Source organism: Drosophila yakuba, chromosome 4 (genome assembly GCF_016746365.2).
Source record: "Drosophila yakuba strain Tai18E2 chromosome 4, Prin_Dyak_Tai18E2_2.1, whole genome shotgun sequence".
Taxonomy (NCBI): Eukaryota; Metazoa; Arthropoda; class Insecta; order Diptera; family Drosophilidae; genus Drosophila; species Drosophila yakuba.
In genome coordinates this window covers 621,081-639,811 of record NC_052531.2, presented here as the reverse complement: position 1 = coordinate 639,811, position 18,731 = coordinate 621,081, and the positions used below count along the sequence as shown (strand labels likewise).

At 36.5% G+C, this 18,731-nt stretch overlaps 1 protein-coding gene across 6 annotated transcripts in view; it reads right to left on the bottom strand.

Moving 5' to 3' along the window:
- Positions 1-4,772: 4,772 nt before the first annotated feature.
- Positions 4,773-18,731, bottom strand: part of LOC6523728 (zinc finger protein 2) — a 42,200-nt gene continuing 28,241 nt past the window's right edge. For 4 of the 6 annotated variants that reach the window (XM_043207206.1, XM_043207204.1, XM_043207207.1 and 1 more), the window contains 6 exons: positions 14,185-15,585; positions 13,898-14,121; positions 13,480-13,830; positions 11,056-11,196; positions 8,109-11,000; positions 4,773-6,264 (listed from right to left, as the gene is read on the bottom strand). In XM_043207206.1, the coding sequence (XP_043063141.1) occupies positions 5,641-6,264; positions 8,109-11,000; positions 11,056-11,196; positions 13,480-13,830; positions 13,898-14,121; positions 14,185-15,585 (5,633 nt within the window). In that variant the 3' untranslated portion in view covers positions 4,773-5,640. Of the gene's footprint in view, positions 6,265-6,396; positions 6,472-8,108; positions 11,001-11,055; positions 11,197-13,479; positions 13,831-13,897; positions 14,122-14,184; positions 15,586-18,731 lie in introns of those variants that run through there. The other 2 variants (XM_039376944.2, XM_039376945.1) reach the window with 2 other exon arrangements.

Below are 18,731 nucleotides of genomic sequence, written 5' to 3'. Positions count from 1 at the left end.
ACCAGTTATTTGACAGTAAAATCGGGCAACTGTATCTTTTAGCTGTTATAGTGAAATAGTATACCTTAATTAATATATCTTAGCAATAAAGCTTTTTTTTTGATACAAGATTGATTTACATTTCTTGTTTTACTCGTTAGTCGCACAGAATAAAAGAGTGTAAGAGATTCGGAAAAATGTATGTATCATGTAGAAGAAACCGTTCCCAATCCTATATAGTATTTAACGTTGCAATGGCAGTCCGCGCAGTAAGAGGTTTAATATATATTTATTTGTAAATTAGAATCAATAGGGTAGCTGATCTGGCCATTTTCGTCTGTGTGCCCGCTTAGCTTATAAGCTATAGCGTTAAGTCTTTTTGTATTTATACCCGTTACCCGTAGAGTAAAAGGGTATACTAGATTCGTTAAAAAGTATGTAACTGAAGAAAGAAGCGTTTCCGACCATATAAAATATATATATTCTTGATCAGGATCAATAGGCTAGCCGATCTGGCTGTGTCCGTTATTATGCTATTAAGTATACAAAAATATATACATACGTATGTTTGGAAGCAATACTGAAGACTGTGACGAATTGTGTATATTTCGTGTAAACAAATATTTCATATGGTATAGTGTGGACGGCCAGAGTCTAAATCCCCATAATAGACTTAAATAAATTGTGCGTGGCAAATTGTATTATTCTTTATTTTTATTTGGTAAGTCGAATTCGATGTGTTATGTCCTTTTTCTTAGATTTTCAAATATTTATATTGACTACACGTCCAATACCTTCACCTTTTGCGTTAGCTATATTATTGGCTATTGCCTTTTACGATGTTACCGTCGTATTTTCAAACAAGAGAGAACGCTATAGTCGAGTTCCCCGACTATCTGATACCCGTTACTCAGCTAGTGTAAGTGCGAAGGACAGTTTTTGGCGGTTTGTGGGCGTTAGAGTGGGCGTGGCCAAAAGTTTTTTGGCAAATAGATAGAAATTTACAAGACTAATACAAAAATGAAAAAATATCAAAACATTTTTCAAAAGTGTGGGCGTGGCAGCTTTGGGCGGTTTGTGGGCGTTAGAGTGGGCGTGGCAAAAAGTTTTTTTGCAAATCGATAGAAATTTTCAAGACCAATACAAAAATGAAGAAATATTAAAACATTTTTCAAAAGTGTGGGCGTGACAGTTTTGGGCGGTTTGTGGGCGTTAGAGTGGGCGTGGCAGCATGATTCGACAAACTTGCGCTGCGTCTATGTCCCTGGAGTCTGTTTACTTAATCTCAACTTTCTAGCTTTTGTAGTTCCTGAGATCTCGACGTTCATACGGACAGACGGACAGACGGACAGACGGACGGACAGACGGACATGGCCAAATCGACTCGGCTATTGATCCTGATCAAGAATATATATACTTTATATGGTCGGAAACGCTTCCTTCTGCCTGTTACATACTTTTCAACGAATCTAGTATACCCTTTTACTCTACGAGTAACGGGTATAAAAATAGCAAGGAAGTTCAAGTACTGGTTTTACACTCGTTATACGAAACTGAAAAATATTTTACTAAATATAAGGCACGGTAAAATAAAAACCGAGTACTTAAATATTTACAAGAAACAGATTGAAAATCGGTATCTCCTTATGTGTGGCATCTGTTTATTTAAAGCTAGAGATACACGATTAGTCCATATAGGCGCCGTAGGTTTGCCTTATGACAAACTTAAGGTAAGAAGTTTTTTAACCGATTAAATGAGGTCCTAGTGAACTCCATATTGTTGACTCCAAACAGGTAATCCTTGTAAGGATCATTAAATTCATTATGGACAATAGACGAAATATGGTCAGAAAATTTAAGTTAAGGGTCCAGAAGAACACCAAGATTATCACCCACTTAGAGTGTTTTGGGTGGACACGACAAAAGGTCATAACTTTACACTTCAAGCCATTAATGTTTATTACGTTTTCGCGGCACCATGTTTGAAAGTTATCTAGATCGGACTGAAGGTTCGAATCGCTTTTATTACTAAGGGAAGGTCGTTAAGAAATAAAGTAAAAAGGATCGGACCAAGGTGACTACCTTGTGGAACGCCGGATGTGACACGGAGAATACAAGAAAGACAATTTTTAAAGACATTCCAATTTACAAGATCAACAGGGAAACCTAATAAATCAAGTTTCCTAACCAAAAGTGAATGATTAACAAAATTAAATGCTTTACTAAAGTCAGTGTAGACCACATCTATCTGTTTGAAGAGATTTTTTTTTGAAGCCCTGTATTACGAAGAATGTTGGCTCCAAAAGGTTAGTGGCTGTTAATCTGCGTTTCTTAAAGCTGCCATGGTGATATATTGACCTACAAAGGTGCTGCAAATGAGGAGGATACTATTGCTTAACATGTTATGTTAGGCGTTCCTCTGATGATATACGCGCAAGAAAATACAATTATTTCTGGTTCATATTTTTATTTATAATTTGTATTTTTGTTTATAATTTATAATTTTATAATATATGCACATCTGCCAATTATTAAATATATAGGAACTTTATATTTTTTGTTATACTTCCTACATTTGTAAGTTTTACCCAGTATTTGTAGTAACTCTGATTAATTCATAAGTTGACAATAAAATTACTTATACGCTTTTGTTTACTTATATAGGATATAAGAAACATTTGTTTTTGTATGGTGAATATTATTTCAATGAAGACAAATTCCGAACACACAAAATATATGTAAGCTGTTAAAAACAAAATAAATATGATTTGGATGTCTTTGTCCAAAATCAATTTCTTAGAAACAAAGGAAAAAATGAGTTTGAAAAATTTTTTTTTAGTAATTTTTGTGATATGTTATATATTTATACATACATACATAGATCTGTATGTATGGTGGCTATCAATTGAGCAATGAATGTTCTGATATCATCTTAAAATCTCATATTATTTTGTGTGTTGCTCATGGGAATCATATAATTTTGAAATAGATTTTCTTATGAAAAAACTCAAGTTTATTATTTTAAATTCATAGCTTTATAATATATATAAGTATATATACATATATATATGTATATATCAGAATATATATATAAGTATATATATCTTTATATAAATAAGTGGAAATTTATATGTATATAATTATATATATATAAGTATATTCAAATAAGTATAAATATGTAATATATTATATATATAATATAGAATATGGACTGTTAGTCTGGTATTCTGTCAAATCTATTCATATCTTCTTGGCAATTATGAAGGCTTAAGTACGTATGTATGAAAATAATTCTTGTACAAACTGAATATGGGATTTCAAACATACACATATTTGCAATAGTCTAACCATAGAATGGCCAAATGTCTAATTTCTATATAAATTGCCTGTCATAAATTTAAAATGAGACGAACTGAAAATAATGTCATATATAGTATTCCTGAACTTACAAGTAAATATACATATTTGTATTTCATTTCATTAAATTCTATAGGAACTTCTTAGTAGATTTTCTTATGTTTCCCAACATATGTTTTATTTAATTGCCGTTAACAATAAACTTATACATAAACAAATGCCAATAAATGTGCATGATGCAAAATGAAATCAAATAAATATAAGACTGTTTTAAAAATTTTTTTTTGTTTTTAAAATAATCAGTCAAATAATATTTTATTTAAAAATTTTGCAACTGTTTATCCTATTTAATTATTTGTAGTTACATTGACAAGGAACATTTAAAATTAAACAAGTAAGTAAAAGTATCATACATGCTGAGATTTTTCTTTAAATTCTAAGTTTTGTATTGGAAGAGTAGATAAAAACGTTATACAATTGTGAAATAGTAACTCCGGTCTCTCCTAGAAGTTTACGTTTGTTGTTTTTTCTTTAAACTTAAGGTATAAGCAAATATATGTTTGGAAATAAAAATTGATTTAATAATTTTGTAACTGTGAATGAATTGCTTAATAGGTCATAATAAATATTTAACAACTGTTATATAGCTTGAACAAATTAATATTTTAACTAAAGGCCCTTTCCCTATTTTTCTGTTCTTCCTTTTCGTACGAAAATTAGAATTTGCAAAATTTGAGTATGGTTTCAATGCAACAAGTATGCATTGCTGGATAAATTATTGGCACGATTTTCTCAGCATAATAATGACGTAAATAATATCCTTTTTGTTTATTCATGTACAGTTTTTCTAAATAAAATAGGAACCACGTATGTATATATTTCAGCTTTTATATTCGGCATACTGAAGCAGATCTTAGTATTCATTGGCTACACTCTAATATAAAAAACAAAGGCATAAAGCAATTAAATGCTAGGAACTCAGTTTACATTTCACTAATTCTAATTCATTATGTATGCATCTATATAATATCATATTTTTGTTTTGCAGCTACTTGTTATTATAACTTATCAAGATTACGCCCTCTATCTTGAATTGTTAAGGATTGCCTCAATTGTGTATACCTTAAATTTATTACTAATTTATATTTCGAATAGTTAGGAACGCTTCCGTATAATTAAGAGATTCTTACTAATGTTGAAATAGGTTTTCGCAAGAATTCCATACATATCATATTCATTTGAATGATGGAATGTCAATGTTTTTATAAATTTTTTCAAAATAGGAACTTTTTAGTTTGCTTAGTATGGTTTGTTTTTTTTCGTATTTTTGTAGTGTACGTATCTTTCGTGTCCATTATGCAATTATTTTTCCTTTTGTAGTCTGCAAGTAAGAATATGTTTAAAGAGCCAATACAAATTTGAGTATATTAACTTACCTACATTTTACCCAGTATCCACGGTTAGAAGGCCATATAAACACTCAGATTTACTTTCCACCTATAACTAATAAAATAAGAATTACTGATTTAGTTATCAGCCATTGAATATAACATTAGATGATTGCGTTACACTACTCCAACTGAATCCTTTTATTCAACATTAAATTTACAAACCAAAGAATTATAAAAACAACAAATATATAACAATAAAAACGCAAGTCAGTAATACAAGAATTTTAATAAAATGAAATGTTTATTTTTGTACATTTTTCATTATATTAATGTGATGTGATTATTGTGTTTATTGGCTTATACATTTATAATATAATGATATTTTAGCACTAATGAAGTGTCAATATCGGTATTTGAAGCACCAAAAACATAATTTGCAGTATTTTTGAAAACATGTCTATTATTTTGCTAGGGGCGCATCGAAAATGGAGAAGAAGACAACACGCCAAGGAGATTAATGGAGAAATAGTATGTAGTGTTTTCTCGACCCTTAAAGTGCCAAAAAAAATATTTTTGCTACATGACATTTTCCTTACTTAAAAAAAAACCTTATACTAAGAGTAATTTTTCTTTAATTCTACTTTCGTGGTTTTTCACACGCAGGCATACATACATTATTTGCTTACACATATCCGTTTTTAATATAAACTATTTTGTAAAATTTTAATTTGCGAGGCGTTAAAAATATAATTCTACTGGTATTTGATTTTAAACATAATGAAAACTATCAATTTCGGTGTGGGCAGCAAGCAAAGTAAAACATCTTTAATTACAAATAAACAGAAAAAGCTAACGTATTAAAAAAATAATAAACAAGCTTAATTTTAATTTTTAATCTGATCAACAGATAAGGTCAAATAGATGTTTTTTGTATCTTCCCGAAACTCTTACCGGTGATATGGTTTCGGTTAAATAGCTGCTGCATAAGTTCCTGATTACTTGCGATTTTACCCGCATCTTCAGGGACGGCTTCATTAGGCAAATTATGATGGATATGGCCCTTGGAATCCCCACCATTAGTTTCATAGGTAAGCACACAGTTCCCTTCGGCAATAGCATCTGGATCTTGTCTAGGTGTATGAATAGCGTGACTTGTCGCGTTTGACACAACATGTTGTAACAAAAATGCCTTTGATAAGTTATAAAATCGTTTTTCCCTGTCAGAATCGTTGTCATCGCTTCCACTACCATTGCTCTGCGCATAGAGCTCGGTGGTTTGTTCGAGCAGCTTCTTCATTTTGCAAATATGCTCGACACTAAAAGCATGCTTACGGATGTTGACTTGAGTGACTTGGCATAGCTGACAGTCCTGCAGATTTGTTTCGTGGTCCGTTTCCACGGCAACGCCGTTGGATCTTAGGTCGCTAACAACCTCCTTTCCGCTAGAGCCATCGTAGCTATTATCGTCAGATATGTGTGCATAATGTCGCTGATTTCGGGATTTTTTGTCTTTGGCCCGTGAATTTTGAAACCAGACCTTAAAGTATAAATTAAGTGTATCGTTGTAATTGAATGTATGTATGTCTGGGCATTTTAATAAAGCTTAAAAGCTGTATTAGATGTTGAATTATTTACCTTTAGTTCTTTAAAACAATCTGGAAAGCACGACTTAAAAAAATCAGGTGTAACCCAAAAACGGTTTAATTTGATTGCCTATCATTTATGGGTAAGTGTTGCATTTTCACTAAAAAATGAAATAAAAATTTTAAAAAATGAATAACGGAAATTATAAATAATCTTAGTATAGTAAATATTTACAACATAAAAATCAAGAAAGCAAAAAAGCTAACTAAAACCAAGGTTTATATACCCTGCAGCACTAACAAGGGAGAACACTATAGTCGAGTTGCTGGACTCTGCTAAAATAAAATAAATTAAATATATTTTTTCTACCCGTTACTCGTAGAGTAAAAAGGTTTACTAGATTGGTTGAAAAGTATGTAACAGGCAGAAGGGAGCGTATCCGACCAAATAAATTATATATATTCTTGATCAGGATCAATAGCCGAGTCGATCTAGCCATGTCCGTCTGTCCGTCCGTATGAACGCTAAGATCTCAGGAACTACAAAAGCTAGAAAGTTGAGATTAAGCATACGGACTCCAGAGACATTGACGCAGCACAAGTTTCTCAATTTATGTTTCCACGCCCACTCTAACGCCCACAAACCGCCCAAAACTGCATAGCTAAGTAACGGGTATCAGATAGTCGGGGAACTCGACTATAGCGTTCTCTCTTGTTTTCATTATGTTATTTTCTTGTCTGTCCGTCTACGTCGAGATTTCAGGAACTATAAAAGCTAAAAAGTTGAGATAAACAATCAGTATCAGATAGTCAGGGAACTCGACTATAGCATTCTTTTTTGTTTTTATAATAAAGTTTTCTTACTCGGTAGACATGAGGTATTTTTTTTTATACCCGTTACTCGTAGAGTAAAAGGGTATACTAGATTCGTTGAAAAGTATGTAACAGGCAGAAGGAAGCGTTTCCGACCATATAAAGTATATATATTCTTGATCAGGATCAATAGCCGAGTCGATTTGGCCATGTCCGTCTGTCCGTCCGTCTGTCTGTCCGTCTGTCCGTCTGTCCGTCTGTCTGTCTGTCCGTCCGTATGAACGCTGTGATCTCAGGAACTACAAAAGCTAGAAAGTTGAGATTAAGCATACAGACTCCAGAGACATAGACGCAGCGCAAGTTTGTCGATTCATGTTGCCACGCCCACTCTAACGCCCACAAACCGCCCAAAACTGCCACGCCCACACTTTTGAAAAATGTTTTGAAATTTTTTCATTTTTGTATTAGTCTTGTAATTTTCTATCGATTTACCAAAAAACTTTTTGCCACGCCCACTCTAACGCCCTCAAACCGCCCAAAGCTGCTACGCCCACACTTTTGAAAAATGTTTTGAAATTTTTTCATTTTTGTATTAGTCTTGTAAATTTCTATCGATTTGCAAAAAAACTTTCTGCCACGCCCACTATAACGCCTACAAACCGTCAAAAACTGTGTTTAAGACTCTCCTTCTCCCTTCCACTAGCTGAGTAACGGGTATCAGATAGTCGGGGAACTCGACTATAGCGTTCTCTCTTGTTTAATTTACAATAATTGACAGGGTATATGTATGTATATAAGCTTCGGTGGTTCGTCACGCTTTTTTTTCTTGCTATATAGAACAAATCATATTTTAAAAGAAAAACACATTATGTCATTTACAACAAATTTTTTTTTGCCGTTATAATTGAATGATTGTTCTAAAACACCAAACCTAATGTAACCAAATATATGTTTTCTGAACATAACTTATGTAGTATGTACTCACTTGAACTACGCGTTTCTTTAAGTTAACTTTCTTAGATATCTCTTCAAGCATTTTTCGGCTTGGATTTGATTCGGATTGATAACATTCATACAAAAAGTTCAATTGCTCCGGAAGTATGGTTGTTCGTAAGCGCTTATTTTGCTTCGATGAAACGTTAACCGGAGACACAGAGGACCGTTGCTCCATTTCATTGGAATTTTGAATTGGTTCATCTTTTTGGCATGCTTTTTCATCATCATTAAAAGTTAAAGTCTGAGAGTTGTTCTCTATCATTGTGGCATCCAGAAAGTCCTCAAGATTATGTAAGTACTGCGACTTTTCCTTTTCATTTTTTTGTTTGGATCTTGTGCATAAATACTTGTTATCATTATCAGTTTCAATTAAAGAAGATTCCTGTGGAAACTCTTCTTTTGTTTCACCCGAAGGGCTACCATTCGTCTCGGTTAAATCGTTTTGACCCTCGTTAATGCTAATATTGTTGTTATTAATATTTTCCACTTTGTTTTTGGTTATAGATAAGTCGTTTTCTTCGCTTGGCCTGTCTATGCGTAATTGCTCCTCTCGTTGTAGTTTTGTTGCCTGCTCCAATGATGTTTCTCCAATATTAGGGGCTTCATCCGACGCGGGTTTTGGCATTCGCGACGATGGTTTGTAGCCTGGGAGATCAGGGATTATTTGGGGCGAGGCAACTAACTGAAAAAACTTTTTCGACTCATTAAGTTGGTAGTACTGGAGTAAAAACTCGATGGTTGGCTTTTTACTGGAGCTAAATATATGCTGTGGGCTGGATTTTGACTCTTCATGTGTGCGATAGTACGATAGTAAAAAGTCATAGTTACTGACTTTCTTTAATTCGCTCTGTTGATAGAAGTTAGTTAAGAAATCAAGTTCAAACTCGGACTCGTTCCCTTGTTCTACTTTCTTATGTTGTTGTTGCATGAGGAACTGCTGTTTTAGTTCAGAGCTCGTTTCATTCTGCATAAAATATTTGTACAGAAATTCGTGCTTTTTATGTGAAACCTCAATCTCCGACAAAGACTGCATTTCATCTGCATTGGAAGAGCAGTCCGAGTATTTTCGTTTCTTTGTTGGCGGTGGTTGATGGTGTGGCTGCTGCTGTTGAGCCGCTGCTTGTTGTAGACTTTGCAAAATGCTGCCGAACGGTCCGAAATGGGCTTCAGGGTTTGTGTTCTGACCAGCATCTGAAAAAATGTTTCCTTGATTCATCAGGTGTAATAGTTGATGCTCTCGCAATTTTTCCAAGTGATTAAACTTAAGATCACATTTGTCGCAATCAAACTTGGGAGGGCGTTGAGGATGATCTAAACTGTTGCTGCGTTCTCGTTGTGGTGGCGTGGGGGTCGTGGAAGGGCTGAAATCAGTAAGGGAAGAAGACTTTGCAAACAAATGCTGTGGCGAGGGCAATGCGCCAAATGAATGCTGTGCGTACTGTCCCGGCAAAGAAGCTGCCGAGCCCGGCGTTGACAGAGTTTGCGAAACAACAGCGGTGCCTGGTTGACCTATGCCTCCATGGTGTATATCCATGGAAGAATTAGAATCCTCTGAGCTCAAATTCTGCGCGATTTGAGCAGCAGCTATTTGTGCCTTGGCAGACTTTTTATTATTTTCCTCTTTGAAGCAGTGATTTTTCTGATGACGAATTAGCTCGTAGTACCTTTGAAATACCAAGTTACACTTTTTGCACGCATAGTTAATGTTCTGTTTCTTCGTCTCCTCATTTTCAAACAGGGTATTGTTCGGCTGGTTTTCATAAATCTTACGTTGTTTTTGTCTGGCGTTTTGAAACCAAACCACTATAACACGTGGAGACAGTAACAAGAGCTTACTTAAATATTCGAGATCGCTGTCCTTTGGATATGAGTTGTTCTCAAAGAACTCCTGCAAAACCTTTATTTGGTAGTCTGTAAAACGTGTTCGATTAGCTCGCTTGCCACCTGATGTCGATGATGAGGAGCTCGATGAGTTCGAAGAGTTGCTTTCAAACTGAGCACTAATACTGCCTGAGGTCGGCATTGGAGCTGCGTTCTTTTCAAAGGTTTTGCCAACAGTCTGCAAATTTTTTGGTGGTCCCATGTTACTACCCATGTTCTCCAATTGCTGGTTAATTAAATCATTCATGCTGCCATAAATATTTCCGGCAGCTCCACTACTCGGAGAAGGGGGGCGTGACATTACATCGGAGCTCCCACTTTCTGATTTAGTTTCAAATATATTTATTTGCTGTTGATTTTGACAATGGGATGCAAGAGCAGAGCCCGCTAGCAAAGATTGGTCCTGGACTGTATCCGCGTTTTGATTTGTCAAGCACTGTTCTGGGGGATCCGTAAGTTCCTGTTGGTGTTTTAGAAAGCTAAAAGTAGGGTGCTGCTTTGTTTGGTATGCAGAATCATTTGCACCGATCATATCATCCTGCGGCTCTGATTTTATTTGCCCGTCAACAGAACATGGCAAGACCTGGTCCTTGCCCCCGGGCTGTCCGAAAAATATATTGTTGCCTAAATAGTCGGATATGTTGCCGCTAGAGGTTGTCGATTCTGGACGGGATACGGGCATTGAAACTGCAACGGTCGTAGATAATGTAGCAGGTCCTGTTGCGATAACTTTTCCCGCCGCAAGTACTTTTGTAGTTGGGCTTTCCTTAGAGATTAAATTGGCATTACCAGATGGTGCTAATAAAATTGTTGATGCAGTAATTGGCGCTGTTACTGCGACCCTACTAGTATCATTTAAAGGTGTAACTTTAGCTTGACCTGTACGTTCGTACTCTTCTATATTCAGAGTTGTCGATGGTGGATTATTAAAATTGTAAGGAGAGTCCTTATTGCGTTGTCTTTCCTTAAATAGTGTGTTTCGAAACCAGTGTTTAACCACCTGCAAAAACAAATTTTGTTCATCTCTTCTTTCACTCAATCCTGAGCACCCTTACCTTCATTGGTAAATTTGCTTTCTGAGACATCTCCATAATGCTCTCTTCGCTTGGCGAATTATTTATATCGAAATGGGCCCGCAATATTTTTAGCTGATCATCAGTTATACGCGTTCGAGCTCGTTTTTGATTGCTAGCCAGCTGTAAAAAAAATTATTAATAAAAAAAGATAAAATAAGGCTCATAAACGTTAAAAATTGTGTAGTGTACGAAAGATACGGTTTCTGACCCTTTTTTTTATCACGATAACCAGCCGATCTGATCTTAATAATTCGATTTCTTCGTTCGTTAGTCTATTAACGTCAAGATTTCGGAAACTAATTACATATAAAAACAATGAAGTTCAAATTAAGCAATGCATGCGCTCCAGCCGCCCAAAACTGTATTTTTTTTTACCATTTTAATCGATATGCCAAAAATATTTTGGGCACTCTAACGCAGAGTTTTAAAAAATGTTTCAATTTCCTTTAGATTTTACTATTTTATTTACCAACTTGTTTCCCTACGAAATTTTGGAGATTTAAAACTAGTATTTGTTATATCTAGCAAACAATCAAAAAATTATTTATCGTCTTTAAATTATAATTTGTGCAGGCAGACCAAATAAAAAAAAACCGACAAAAATGTTAATTTTAAAAAGTTCTTCAAAGTCTTGATCGTGTATGTATCGTGATATGTAAAGGAAGATATGGTATTTATTGAAAGTTAATACTTAAATAACATACAAACATAATATATGTCTGTAGATCTATCCGTATTTATCTAAAAGTATATTTTTTCAGTATCAAAAAAGTATATTTTTTCAGTATCAAACAAGAAAGAACGCTATATCCGTATTTATCTAAAAGTATATTTTTTCAGTATTAAACAAGAAAGAACGCTATAGTTATTATACCCGTTACGCGTAGAGCAAAACGGTATACTAGATTCGTTAAAAAGTATGTAACAGGCAGAAGGAAGCGTGTCCAACCACGAAAACATAATGACAATAGGTCTATTAGACAATACTAGCAGTCTTAGACGATTAAAAAGATTTCACACGCTAGACTTGTCACATAGATTCGAAAGTTAAGTTTAAGTGGAAAATGTAAATAAATGTAAATATTTACATATATATATTGTATGTGCTCATTGGAGCTCAATCAATCCTGTCAAGTATTTTTAGGTGCTATATAATTTGCTTATTGTCATAGTTCTAAGACAGATTGCAAAATAAATAAATAAAAAAAAAAAAATGTCCGTCCGTCTGTCTGTCTGTCCGTCCGTATGAACGCTGAGATCTCAGGAACTACAAAAGCTGTTTAGATATTTTTTCATTTTTGTATTAGTCTTGTAAATTTCTATCGATTTGCCAAAAAAATTTTGCCACGCCCACTCTAACGCCCACAAACCGCCAAAAACTGTCAGTGTTGAAGACTCTCCTTCGCACTTCTACAAGCTGAGTAACGGGTATCAGATAGTCGGGGAACTCGACTACAGCGTTCTCTCTTGTTTTATAGTTACTCACATGGCTCTTAGACTTTATTACCCGTAAAAGCATTAAAAACATAATAAGAAACTGATTCCAAAGAAACATTTATATTGCAAGACTGAAGACTAGTGTTCTAAAAATTTGCAACCGAAATGAATAAAACCAAGGAAGGAAATTATACCTTACAGTAATTGTATTCAAAAAATAAGAGAGAACGGTATAGTCGAGTTCCCAGACTATCTGGTACACCTTACTCAGCTAGTGAAAGCGCGAAGGAGAAATTTCAACACTGACAGTTTTTGGACGGTTTGTGGGAGTTAGGGTGGGTGTGGCAACATGGGTTAACAAACTTGCGCTGCGACTCTGGAGTCTGCATGCTTAATCTCAACTTTCTAGCTTCAATAGTTCCTGAAATCTCGACGCTCATACGGCCGGAGGGACAGACGGGCATAGACAGATCGACTCGGCTATTGATCCTGATGGAGAATATATATACATTATTTGATCGGAAACGATTCCTTCTGCCGGGTACATAGTTCTCAACGAATGTAGTATACCCTTTTACTCTGCAAGTAATAGGTATAAAAGTGGAACAGTTGTATTCAATCATAAACTGATTTTATTCATATTCATAAAATCAGTTTATGATTGAATACAACGAAACTATAATTCCTGTTTAAATATTGTTAATTATTTTTACGACAGTTCCTATGGCAGCTATATGATATAGTCGTCCGGTTTTGATTAAAATAAGACCAAAACTGAACTATAATCGAAAAAGAGGTAAATATGTAGGTGTATGGCAGCTGTATGGTCCGAACCATCCGTTCTAATTCTGGCATTAATACGTTTAAATATGTTTTAATCTTATTTAAAATATATACAAAAATATAATTGCAGTTGAGTGTGGAGTGTCGAATGAGGATTTAAGAATTATAATCTTAATATAATACCTGAGAGCTAGCGTTCACAGTGAGTTGAGTTTGAGCTGGGACTGTGATAGCTTTAACCGAGTCTACTGGTAAAGAACTGACACCACTGGTCAGTATCTGAGTATCACCTAGTACTAAAGCAGATGATGCGGTTGAGGTTTTAATGCTGTTATTTTGCGCTGATGATGGAGATACTGCATTACCGGCGGCATTGGCTCCGAATACTAAGGGGGGTGCTAAGTTCATGAAGTTAAGGGACATCAAGTGGTGAAATTGCATTATATTAAGCATGTCAACTGGGTTAATTGAAAGTCCTGATGCGGCAGCTACGGCTCCAAATTGCTGTTGCATATGCTGAAGATTTTGTAGACCCTTAAACATTTTTTTTATTAGCGGTGTAACCTTTATGGATTCAAATCACTTTGGAAAATGGAAATACCTGCAAGTGATGGGAAACCTCTCCAGCGGAAATCGACAGAACTTCGGGATGAAGGGCTCCGGTATCTGAGTTACACTGTTGTTGCTTGAGTAAAGCCGCGAATGTAGCGAGGTATTGTTGGTGAGATTGGGAATCGAGAGATATTGGAGTAGGTGACAATTGTCTAGTTTCTTTGTTTAGCTGCGACTCCAATTGAAGCGGTGAGACATCACTCACTGAAACTTCTAAAACAAATCCAGTTTTTTTCTATCGGAATTCTTAGTTTGTTAGTAATGAATTGGATTTACCTCTTTCTACTGCATGTGATTCCGATGGAAAATGCTTGTGGGTCTCCTCAGTATTTAATACCGGCGTCTGAGGACTGTTTGTCCTAGTTGATGGGGTTACCTCCTCAGCGTGTGCTTGCTCCATGTGCTTCTGAAGCGCCTGTGTACTGCGAAAGTTGCGTTGGCAAAGAGAGCACTTTGTAGCATCCCGCATCGTATGGTAGAGCATATGCGTCGTAAGTTTTTCTTGGGTTTTAAATGCCAAGGAGCACTGTTTGCAACGGTACTTGTAGACATGGCGTTCCGAGATAACCAGGCTCATGTGTGAGTCTTGAAAGTGGCTGACCATAGCTGGAATGGTCCTGAAGCTCATGAAGCAAGGACGGCTGATATGGCTGGTTGCCAGACACAAATACTCCCCGTTTTGCAAAGGAAAATGCTGATTCTGTTGCGCATGCTGAAGTAGCTGTTCCTCGTGCTTGAAGCTTGCCTCACACTGATGGCAGAAGAGCCCTTGCAAACCCACTGAGAGGCTTAGGTTAGCTGAGATTGATTTGGTTGGACTAACATTGCAGGTGTTTTCAATAGATGTTGGTGCTCTCTCTAGCGTATTTGTTTTTGCAAATGGAGCTTTAGCTGAGGGGCATGCTATATCTGTGTTCTCATTTTCTTTTTTCCAAGCTTTCTGATCCACCAGAAGTAAGAGCCGAGAAAGACCATCTCTGGTAACGCTATGAACGCTTGTTAAATGGGCCTCCAAATACTGTTTTTCCCGGAAATGGTTTTCGAGGCACAGTGGACACTGTACCCCAACCTGAGATTCTGAAACTTTTGGCGACTCTTGAGCTGCAGATTCCGTCACTTGAGAAACTAAGTCTTTAGTTTCCTCCATTGATGTCATACGATTAACCTCCTGTTCGACGGGCTCTTGCTTAACGGCAACAGGACCGTCACTGACATTCGTATCTAAGTCCTTATCTTCCTCTACGGTCGGTGGATTTATAGCAGCGCATCGTTGATGCACTGCAGCTAGAGCAGCTGCTGCCACAGCTGTTTGAAAAGCCTGCAGAGCAGCCGTGTTTGTTGGTATACTTATAAATTCATCACTTTCAGCACATGAGTGTTCAGTTTCAATATGAGACGCAATATCGCTTTTAGATTGAACGAAGTATTCGCAGAGATTACATTTGAATACTGTTGTTGGGACGCCGGCATCAAGGTTATTTACGCTTGGAGAAACAATTTGACTCAAATTCTTGTCGCAAGATGTTGCGCAACTTGAGGGAGATGTTGGTGAAAACATACTGACATCCGGAATGGCAGGGACTCCAGCAGCAGATGATGCCTCAGCATAGCTGGTATCCGTCGTGGCGTCATTGGTTGTGGCTCTAGCCAAATTAAGGCCAGATGCAAAAGAAACATCTGCAAAAAAACACCGTAATAAGATAAGGAAGGAAAAGAAAATGAATCGATGAAATGAATCTTAATAGATACGGTAGAGTTACTCTTACAATAAGGGAGTATAACAGATTCGTTAAAAACTCCACGTCCGATTCTAGGACAGCTACGCAGCATACGTTTATTTTAACGAAAACAAAACTAGATTCGGCAAGCCGATGATGTACTCTTACAATAATTATATATTTAAAACTAGAAAGAATGCTATAGTCGAGAGCCCCGACTATCAGACACCCGTTAGTCAGGCAGTGCAAGTGCGAACAAGAAATTATAAAATTTTCTCAAATATCGGTAGAAATTTGAAGAAAATAATAAAATTAAATGCAAAAAGATTTTTGCAAATTAAGAGAAATTTACACTATGTGAAAAAACGTAAAAACATTTTTCAGCGGGGCAGTTTTTGGCGGTTTGTGGGCGTTAGGGTGGGCACTCTCTGATAGTCGAGGAACTGGACTATAGCGTTCTCTCATGCTTGCACTAAATTTTTAATTTTTAATTTTTAATTAATAACGTCGATGTTTTAGATTTTTAACGAAGGAAAATGTTTTAACTATTTTAAATTTAATTTGCTTTTAGACGTTTATAAACTTGAAGTAAAGATAATAAGGTAATACTAATTAGTTAACCTCAATGTAGTTGTCAAACAGACCACTAATAATGGAGCAGAGCTCACTAATCAACAGAGAAATGAATAGAATAGAAAGCGAGTGTTCAAGATCAAGCGACAAATGGCAACAAAGGGGAGATATTGACCGGCAATCGCAGGGAAACAGCTTTTCAGATCCGCAGGCACAAGTCTCTTTAGCTGAAGCGAGCTTGTACTGACGGCAAAAATCTTTTGGACCTTATTGTCTACATTCGCCAGTATTTCGTTTTGCATATAGACCCGAGACACCCTATATCAGTGTAGAGCAACGTGTGTAATTATCAACATCTAAAAAGGAGTGGGCGCTGGTGAGCTTATGGTAAGGGGCAAGGGCAAGTACGAATCTGGCCGGCTTCATATTAATGTGGTGCGGAGTACTGCTATGTGTTCTGCCATATCCGTATGTGCGCAAGAAGTGGCGGCGGAGCGGCGATTGTTTGTTGTGTCTCTGCGAGGTTCGGCCTCACAGTTCGGGGTTTGGGGTTCGGCGTCGCGTTGGTGTTCTGTGGTTAGGTGCTATGCCTGCGGTTCGGCCCTGCACGACGCCGCGCATCTGATATGAGAATCTCACACTGTGGAGTGGAGTAAATTTGTTTGGCCTTTTGGATTGTGGGCTTCGAACACCCATGCCCAAGAAAAGAAAGACTAGCCTGAGTCTGGGCTGCAGACTGAGGTTGAGCCTGGGCCTGGGTCTGAGCCTGAGCCTGGGCCTGAGACTGAGACTGAGGCTGAGACTGGTGTGGAGCAAAGTGTGCACGTCACTAATTGCAAATTCGATGGATACACATAATCGTTTTTGCATTCTTAAGTAATTTGTAATAATTTCCTTAAGGGTCAGCGTCAGCGTATAAATCTCAGAACGCATATAAGTCGCTAAAGACGAGAGGGGGCGAAGACGAGCGGAAAGACAGAGAAGAATTTACGTAAACGCGTCGATGATTCGGAGCCCAAAACGTGAGGACGAGGCCAGGGCGAAGTCGCAGGCGAAGACGATAATAATCGAAGAGCGGGAAGAAGAAATTGAACTGAAATCAGCGCTTAATGATGAGTTACGAACGAACGAACCATATTATACAATGCAATATGGTTATGGTCTGTGGAAGAGGAGACTTTGGAGAATCATAAGGAGCGTTTGTATTTATGCTCAACAGCATTTGATATATACTTGATGGACAAGCAAACCTAATATACCTACACAAGATTCCTTTGAACTGTGTATTATACAAAAATGTCTATATATTTTGTTTATGAACAACTTTGTGCGAATTCTCACTTGCACTCCCACTAGATAATATTGATCTCAGTCTGAAGTTTGCAACGCAGCGAAGGAGACATTTGTCAGCATAAAAACAAGATAGATCGCTATAGTCGAGTTCCCCAACTATCTGATACTCGTTACGAAGGAGAAATTTCAGCACTAGCAGTTTTTGTTGGTTTGTGGGCGTTAGAGTGGGCGTGACAAAAAGTTTTTCTGCAGACCGATAGAAATGTACAATACAAATAAAAAAAAAACCAAAACATTTTTCAAAAGTGTGGAAATGGCCAAATGCACTCGGCTATTGATCCTGATCAATAATATATATACTTTATATGGGCGGAAACTCTTCCTTCTGCCTGTTACATACTTTTTAACGAATTTAGTATACTCTTTTACTCCACAAGTAACGGGTATAAATAGGAATCGGAATAAACGAAATAAAAATTTCGTAGTTATAAAGTTATTGGATGTATGTGCAAAGCTGTCATAGGGTGTTTTATTTCAATAAATTACCTAAAACCAAAAAAAAATATATTTGAAAATTCTTATTAAGGATTACATCTCATTTGTTAAAGTCCGAGTGAAAAAATTAGAAGCGAATAATAGATTACTTTTTATCATACCCAATTTTTTAGACCCGTTTCCCGTAGAGTAAATGTGAATAACAGGTAGAAAAAAGCGTTGTCGAGACTCTATAAAGTATAATTATTATTCCCGTTACTCGTAGAGTAAAAGGGTATACTTGATTCGTTGAAACAGGCAGAAGGAAGCGTTTCCGACCGTATAAAGTTTATATATTTCTAATCAATAGCCGAGTCGATCTGGCCATGTCCGTCTGTCAGTCCGTATGAGCTTCGAGATCTCAGGAACTACAAAAGCTAGAAAGTTCAGATTAAGCATACTGACTCTAAAGGCATAGACGCAGCGCAAGTTTGTCGATTCATGTTGCCACTCTAACGCCCACAAACCGCCAAAAACTGCCACGCCCACACTTTTGAAAAATGTTTTAATATTTTTTCATTTTTGTATTGGTCTTGTAAAAAAACTTTTTGCCACGCCTATCTAACGCCCACAAACCGCCCAAAGATGCCAAGCCCACACCTTTGTAAAATGTTTTGATATTTTTTCATTTTTGTATTAGTCATGTAAATTTTTATCGATTTGCCAAAAAACTTTTTGCCACGCCCACTCTAACACCCACAAACC